An 8,571-nucleotide genomic window follows, 5' to 3' on the forward strand; every position below is an offset into this window, starting at 1 on the left:
CTGCTCTAATTTTGGTTATTCCTTTTCTTCTATCAAGTTTGGGTTGGAATGTTCTTCCTTTTCCAGTTGCTTGAGATGTTCCATTAAGTTGTTAACTTCCTCTCTTTCCGTTCTCTTGAGGAAGGCTTGCAGTGCTATAAATTTCCCTCTTAGGACTGCCTTCTGAGGATGTTTTTAAAAGGTACTATTGTATTTTCCCCTGTGGTGATACTGTTTGAAGATGCAATTCTAATATTAGATCTACTTATTCATTAGATAACTATTCATTGAGCAGCTACTTTGCACCAGATAACATGCTAGACGCTAGGAGTTTAGTGGGTAGACTATAGTTTCTTCACTGAGCTTGCAGCATAATAGGGAAGGTAGTTGTTAGGGAAGGACAATTACACAGCTCTTTGGGAGCGTGTGAAAGGGGGCCTAACTCAGGTCTAAACCAGTGTAGTAGTTTCTTATGTGGTATGTATTCTTTATGACTCATTTCTTAATTTTCAGTGGGAAATGTCGAGTTCCAGCCTGGTGTGACCGAATTCTTTGGAGAGGAACAAATGTTAATCAACTTAACTATCGGAGTCACATGGAATTGAAAACCAGTGATCACAAGCCTGTTAGCGCCCTCTTCCATATTGGGGTAAACGCTTGCTCATTCATTTGTGTGCTAAATCTCTATTACTAGAGCATTATTTTGACTCAGATCAGTAATCAAGTGAGCCATAAATGTTCTATAACCAAATAATCATTTTCAGTGCTGAGAAGTTAGTGCCCTCAGCCTTCCCAAATGCTGTCCATATAGCTTTTAACACTCCAGGCCTTTTTTAGTGACCCTGATGTTTTTCATGGTACATAGTACTTTGCTGGTAACCTGAGCTTCCTCATATCAGTATGCATAATGAGACCTTAAAATGGAGGTGTCCAATCTTTTTTCAAGCTCTGTTGCACATTGGAAGAATATGAGTTGTCTTGGGCCACACCGTAAATACACAAACACTAACAAAAGCTGATTAGCCAAAAAAGGTTAAATAAGGAAAGCTCTTATAAAATGGGCCATGGGGTCTACAGGCTGCAGGCTGCAGGTGGAACAATCCTGCATTAAAAGCTAGCTTTTCATCAGACAAATAGTAAGAAAGGGAAGCTCTGAGAAAGAGAACAAGTGAGAGGTTCTGGTAGAGGGATGGAGACAGCAGAAACAAAGGCACAGACTGATTAGAATACAACCAAGTCTGTATGTTGCCTTAAGAGATGTATTATCATCCCTACCATAGTGAAATCTTACTGTCCAGGAGCATACTTTTTATTTTTATTTAATTTTGTTGAATCTTGGGCTGAATTAATAGCCAATTATTTTTTGTCTCCATTGTAAACATTTTTCCCATTGTATTTTTTAACTGTGTGTTATTAGTGTGCAGGTTATATCTTGTAATCCTGCTGATTTAATTTATTACAGCCAGTTCATTTATTTCTTGCAATTTCCAGACCTGTGGTGATGTAATCTTTCAGAACATACAATAGAACCTCTATAAATTGGTTACTCAAGGGACTATAACAAACTGGTCAACATATGGAGGTGGTCAACATACAGAACCTGTGTTGAGTACATGTGGTGCATGTCTGGCCTATGAAAATTAGATCAGCTTAAGGTAGTCATTGTAGAGAAATGGTCAAGTGTGGAGGTTCTACTATACACAGTGTAGTGTTTAATAGGATGGACTTTGTAGTAGACTGTTTGGATTTACATCCTAGCTCAATCAATTTCTAATTGTACAACTACAGACAATTTATATAATGTCCCTGTGGCTTACTTTTCTTCTCTATAAAATTTGGATAATGATAATACCTACTTATGAGGATTAACGAGTTCAAATACATGAAGAACATAGTAGGACAACTTTCTTTTCCCTATGTAGATGTTGGGTCTTTTTTTTTGGGGGGGGGGCTTCTGATACAGGTAACACCAACATGTCTTATCCTGCTGCTATTTTAAAGAATGACTTTGTGGCTTTTCATTTAAGAACAAAATTCATTTTTGGTCTTAGAATAGATTTTAAATTTTATCAAGATAATCATCACTAAAATCATAATAATTATCATTAAGAAAGTGTTCTTCAGATAGAAACTAGTATCTGTGTGCCAGGGACTGTGTTAGGCAATTTGCTCACAACTCACTCACTCCTCGCAACGCTTTGATTTAAATATAGTTGACCCTTGAACAACAGGAGTCTAAACTGCTTGTTTCCACTTACATGCAGACTTTTTCCAACCCAATGTAGACAGAAAATAAGTGTTTATGAGATACAAAACTTGAATATAATGAGGGTGGACTGTTTGTATCCTTGGGTTCCTCAGAACCAACCACAAGGCTCGAATATGCACAGATAGCTTATATATAGGCATTCCTGGAATCATATACCTAGGCACAGCTATATTTCCCATTTAATAGATGAGCAGGTAGATAATCAGCAAGTTTAAATAACTTCTTTAAGAGTATTCAACTAGAAGGAGAGTGAAGATGCAAATCTTAACTCTGTTTAACTCCCAGCTTTCCAGTACCCTGCAATGCCTCTATAGTTCTAAAGCAGCAGTCCCCAGCCTTTTTGGCACCAGGGATCAGTTTCATGGAAGATGATTTTTCCAAGGATTCTGGAGAGGGGATGGGATGGGACTGGAGGCAGAGCTCAAGCAATAGGCTTTGCTGCTTGTCCACTTCTCTCACCTCCTGCTGTGCGTCCAGGATCCTAACAGGCCACAAACCAGAACGTTTTTGGCACCAGGGACCAGTGTCATGGAAGACAATTTTTCCTTGTACTGGGAAGATGGGGTGATGAGGGATGGGACAGGAGAGGCAGAGCTCAGAAAGTGATGCTGCACAGCCTAGTTCCTAACAGACCACAACTAGTACTGGTCTGTGGCCTGGGGGTTGGGGACTACAGTTCTAGGGTACTTACTGACTAAATATACCTTCAGATACTACTTATTGTCCATCTAATTTCTAGTTTGTACTTGGGGACTGCCCTCTTTTCTTCATTTGAATTCTCTTAGCCCATTTTAAGGGGATATCTTTCCTCAACCAATAACTTCCTTGGTCTATTAGCTATACTTGGCTTTTTCATGTGTGTATTTCTTTTCAGAACTTTGGAATATTTTTAATACTCCATACACATCAATCCAGAGCTCCCCATGAGATACTTAAAACGTTTCCAGGCTTCCTATATATTTTTATATATCTCTAATAAAGATTTACCTTTCTAGTTTTTAATAATTTTTAAATTACACATCAATTCAAAAGTGCTTTTTCTTTAAAATAAAAAATTTAAAAGCAGAATTTACAGGTAAGGCTCAAGTTCTTTTAAGTTTTATGCTATCTCCTATCTTCAACTTTACTTAAACTCCCACTCCTCAGCCTTGTGAGTTTGTCTTTTTATATCAATGCTATCCAATAGGCCTTTCTGTTATGATGGAACTGTCCTATATCTATGTTATACAGTCCAGTAGCTACTGGATGCAGATGGCTATTGATTGTTGTGGCTAGTGTGACTGAAAACTGATTTTTTTTTGAGACAGAGTCTCATTTTGTTGCCCTTGGTAGAGTGCCCTGGCGTCATAGCTCATAGCAACCTCAAATTCTTGGGCTCAAGAGATTCGCTTTCCTCAGCCTCCCAAGTAGCTGAGACTATAAGCAACCACCACAACACTGGCTATTTTTAGTGACAGGATCTTTTTTTTTTTTTTTTTTAGACAGAGCCTCAAGCTGTCCCCCTGGGTAGAGGGTCGTGGCATTACAGCTCACAGGAACCTCCAACTCCTGGGCTCAAGCGAGTCTCCTGCCTCCGCCTCCCAAGTAGCTGGGACCACAGGCGCCCGCCACAACACCTGGCTATTTTTTGGTTGCAGCCGTCATTGTTGTTTGGCGGGTCCGGGCTGGGGATTCGAACCCGCCACCTTAGGTGTACGTGGCTGGCGCCTTAGCTGGTTGAGCTATAGGCGCCGAGCCTAGTGACAGGATCTTGATCTTGCTCAGGCTGGTCTTGAACCCATGAGCTTAGGCAGTCCACTCACCTCAGCCTCCCAGAGTGCTAGGACTACAGGTGTGAGCCACCAGGCCTGGCCTGATTTTTGATTGTATTTAATTTTAAGTAATTTCAATTTAAATGTTCCTATGTGGCTAGTAGATCTTGTATTAAACAGTGCAGTTCTTGACCTTTAAATGTGCTTTTATGTTTACCCATAGACAGTATTGTTTTGTATGTAGGTATGTATATATCATGAATTGTTTCATACATATGTGTTGGTCTGTAACTTTTTAAATTCAGTGGTGTGTCTTAGAGCACTATACATGTTATTACATACAGATCTAGCTTATACTATTTTCTGAATTCCTAATTTTGTCAGTAATTTCCTTTTCTGAAATGGATATATCAGGTGGTAAAATTCTTTGGGGTTTTCCCCTCTCATTATCCTTGATATGCCGTAAGTGCTGTGATCATAATAATCCACAGAGGAAAGGTTTGATTTCATTGAGTAACCACTCCATATTTTGGACTCTTGGGCATGCTATGATTAGTGGCTTTAAAAACCACATTACATTTTCACCACCATTGGCACCAATGACTGTTAACAAAGGAGCCAAGTGCACTGTGGCCACTTAATTTCAAAAGACTTGCTGTGGGCTGGCTGAAATTAACCTGAGACAGTTTCACTTGCACTTCCTACTGCGATCTGCTGCATTGGTTTTCAGACTTCAGTGGACATAAGAATTAAGAGCTTTAAAAAAAGTGGAGATACATGGGCCCTTCTCCTGGAGATTGTGATTAATAGGCCAAGGCAGCTACGCTTTTAAGACATATCCAAGTTTATTCTGTCATGTACCTGGTATTTTGGAAAAAGTCTTAACACTAGCCATCAGTAAGTCACCTTTGGTATTAACTATGACAGTGAGCAAGTTTGTTGATCATTTGTATCTTGGTATTCTCAACTATCAGAAAAAAAATATTCCTTGATCTGGTAGCCTTACAGATTGTGAAAATAAAAAAGACATATAAAATACATGGAAGTAAATTCATCTTAACCTAACACTTTAGTGAAAAGTAAAAGATTTAGAAGTAAAAAATTGTATATGAAATTCATCTTAACCTAACACTATAGTGTAGACCCTGGTGACACTAAAGGGATTGATTGCTTGATTCTTAGTTCTTGTAGTTCAAATATGTAAAAGTCTGAAATATTTGATTCAGCTTTGATGTTATTATTTTCTACATCTGCTTAAAACCTTTGCTGCATACATCAATATTTTTATTTTTTTGGCATGGATTTTTATTAAGTTTTCTGTTTTTTAAAAAGAAACTTATGTCCCAAGTTAAAATTCTATGTTTACTATGTTAATCTTTGGTGTCAGTTTGGATGGAGTTCTAATATTTAAAAACATAGCTGTATTGGGCCGTGCCTGTGGCTCAAAGGAGTAAGGCGCCTGCTCCATATGCCGGAGGTGGTGGGTTCAAACCCAGCCCCGGCTAAAAACTACAAAAAAAACCAACAACAAAAAAAACATAGCTGTATCAGGAAGCTGAAAGTGCTTTGTCAGGTGGGAAATTTTGTGATCAAAGTCACTGAGATGATTTATTTGTCTGTCATCATGGTTTTACTCTAGTCTAGGACACTTTGTGCCAGCTGTTTTCTAAAATGACCATAGGTTCCATTTACTAACATGCCTTTGCTATTATATAATATGAGCAATGATATTATGGTTCTTGGCATTGTGCCTAGTAGCTAATAGGTTAAATTCTTCAATCATATTTTATACTATTTCACTATTTTATGATGATCATTACAAACAGTAATGAGTATATTTTAACAGTCAATTTTGTGCAATGCATGAAATCATTTTTACCACAACCATCACATTTTCTCTACAACCAAATGACTTAACAATGGAGCAGGAAAATATTCTTACCAAGTATTTGGGCCAGGCTTTGTGGCTAATCCTAGCACTCTGGGAGGCCAAGACAGGAGGATCACTTGAGGTCAGGAGTTTGAGACCAGTCTGAGCAAGAGTGAGACCCTGTCTCTACCAAAAATATGTAGAAACTTAGCTGAGCATGGGGGTATCTACCTGTAGTTCTACCTACTGGGAGGCTGAAGCAAGAGGATCATTTGAGCCCAGGAGTCTGAGGTTACAGTGATTTATGGTGATGCCACAGCACTCTAGCCAGGTTGACGGAATGAGGCTCTGTCTCAAAAACTATATATATTCTTAACTAAATATTTATTATTGTTAAGCTTCTTAACGTACAAATTTAATTTTTCGAGGATGTTAGCCAATTAACCTTACTTTTAAAGTATGTGTTTATATAATGCTTAGTTCAATGTATATGTGCTTTAGTGACTTTTTAAAAAATTGTTAAATACTTTTAAAGAGATAAAGACATTGAAAGCACGTAAAACTAAAAGAAGTTTTCTTTCAGGTGAGAGTTGTGGATGAAGTGAGGTATCAGAAAGTATTTGAAAGTGTTATTTGCATTTCAGTTTATTTTAAATGATTAGTGTAATGGCCAGTTTTAAATTGTTAGGTAATCTCAAAGTGAGATGAGCTAGAATCATGTAAGACTAAAGGGAGAGTTCATTTTCTTTCAGGTGAAGGTTGTAGATGAACGAAGGTATCGGAAAGTCTTTGAAGATAGCGTACGCATCATGGACAGAATGGAGAATGACTTTCTTCCTTCTTTAGAACTCAGTAGGAGGGAGGTGAGCAAAAGTACCCGGCTTCCCCATTTACTTCCCATTGTGATTAACACAGAGGAAACCATAGTACTTAGAAAAAGCAACATGAAAGTAGTTAAGACAGTGTGTGCTGGAATCAGATTGCCTCCATTCCAATGCCAGCATTGTTGTTTAGGAGAAATATGACTACAGGCACATAGTAAGCCCTCAGTTGTTAGCTGTACCTACTTAATTTTTCAGAGTTGCTAGTTAATTAATATCTCAGAAACCAGGACTTGGTCATAGGATGAATGCCCTGGACCAAGGTTGGGTTACCCTCTTAGCATCCCAGGAATGATCTCAATAGCACATAAGTAGCAAGAGCCACCTATCTCCTTCTCTGCTGGTGTGAGTATAATAATATATAAAAGTGGGTAGTATTATGAAGTTGGCTCAGATGGTGAATGTATATGGCAGTTGCACACCTGGTTAATAATTACCTTATTCTTCATACCCTCTATGGAATAATCCAACTGACTTACTTCCCCTACTAGTGATGCATGTTTGTGTCTGTCTGTTATTCCCCAGTTTTTGTTTGAGAATGTGAAGTTTCGGCAACTACAAAAGGAGAAGTTCCAGATCACCAACAATGGACAGGTTCCCTGCCATTTTTCTTTCATCCCTAAGCTTAATGACAGCCAGTACTGCAAGCCATGGCTTCGGGCTGAACCTTTTGAGGGCTACTTGGAGCCAAGTGAGTTTTCCCTTTACCATTGTCTCTGCTGGTGAGGTACTATCTCCTCATGACTTCCATTCCTCTGGTTTAACTTCCTGTTTTCTAACCACATGTCTCTTACCTTTACTGTCATTATATTGGTGATACTTCTTTTGTGAGCCCAGTCTCTTCCCCTTTGTTCCTTAATGATTTTTCAGAGGACAAGTGTTCTGTTGGTCTCATACCCTTTTCTTTTTCCCACTGGAGGTTTCTCTATTACCAGGTATCATCTCTTACATTTCAGATGAGACAGTGGACATTTCTCTTGATGTGTATGTCAGCAAAGACTCTGTGACCATCCTGAACTCTGGAGAAGATAAGATTGAAGATATTCTTGTCCTTCACCTGGATCGAGGCAAAGATTACTTCTTGACCATCACTGGAAATTACCTCCCAAGTTGTTTTGGCACATCCTTGGAGGCTTTGTGCCGAATGAAAAGACCAATCCGAGAAGTTCCGGTTACCAAACTCATAGACTTGGTAAGAAACATCCTAAGACTTAAACCTCCTTTGCATAGAGTTTTTGCAATACTTAAGTGATGTCTTCATTATCTCTGTTTTCTCTCATTTGGAGAGGCAGTTGGCTGTCAAATAGTAAAGAAGAAAGTTGCTTTCCTTTACTCTAGCATGGCTTTGATTAGATTAAGCTTGAGAGGAAAGAGGAGAGACTAATATGTAGTTGGTTCTTGTTAGGAATATAATAGATAATACTAAGCTCACCAAATAAGTTTAACAACTCCCTTCTCAAAGATGTAATGCCTATTTGTTAAGCGCTTCATTCTCTGAAGTCACTTGTGCATAAATTAGCATGTACATGAGGTAGACATTATTATCCTCATTAAGCATTTAAGAAAACTGAGGCACGGAGACATTAATTTGCCCAAAGACAAGTAGTAGAAGTTAGTGACAAACCTATCACTCAGATTTTCTGATTTCTAGTCTAATATTCCTCCCTAAACTATTTTATATCTAATCAAAGTAAAACTTCACTGCTTGTGGAAGCACAGACCTATGATGGAACCGTGGAGTCAGAATCCCTGGGGATGTTTATTAGAAGTAAAGGTTCTGGCTCGGCGCCTATAGCTCAACCGGCTAAGGCGCCAGCCACG

At 38.6% G+C, this 8,571-nt stretch overlaps 1 protein-coding gene across 1 annotated transcript in view; it reads left to right on the plus strand.

The window, feature by feature from the left end:
• The window catches only part of OCRL (OCRL, inositol polyphosphate-5-phosphatase), a 61,172-nt gene that overhangs the window by 36,041 nt on the left and 16,560 nt on the right, over positions 1-8,571 (plus strand). The window contains 4 exon segments of the mRNA XM_012809624.2: positions 493-628; positions 6,622-6,732; positions 7,276-7,441; positions 7,707-7,942. Coding sequence (XP_012665078.2) covers positions 493-628; positions 6,622-6,732; positions 7,276-7,441; positions 7,707-7,942 — 649 coding nt within the window.

This window comes from Otolemur garnettii, unplaced genomic scaffold (assembly GCF_000181295.1).
Source record: "Otolemur garnettii isolate 467f Iridium unplaced genomic scaffold, OtoGar3 scaffold00109, whole genome shotgun sequence".
NCBI lineage: Eukaryota > Metazoa > Chordata > Mammalia > Primates > Galagidae > Otolemur > Otolemur garnettii.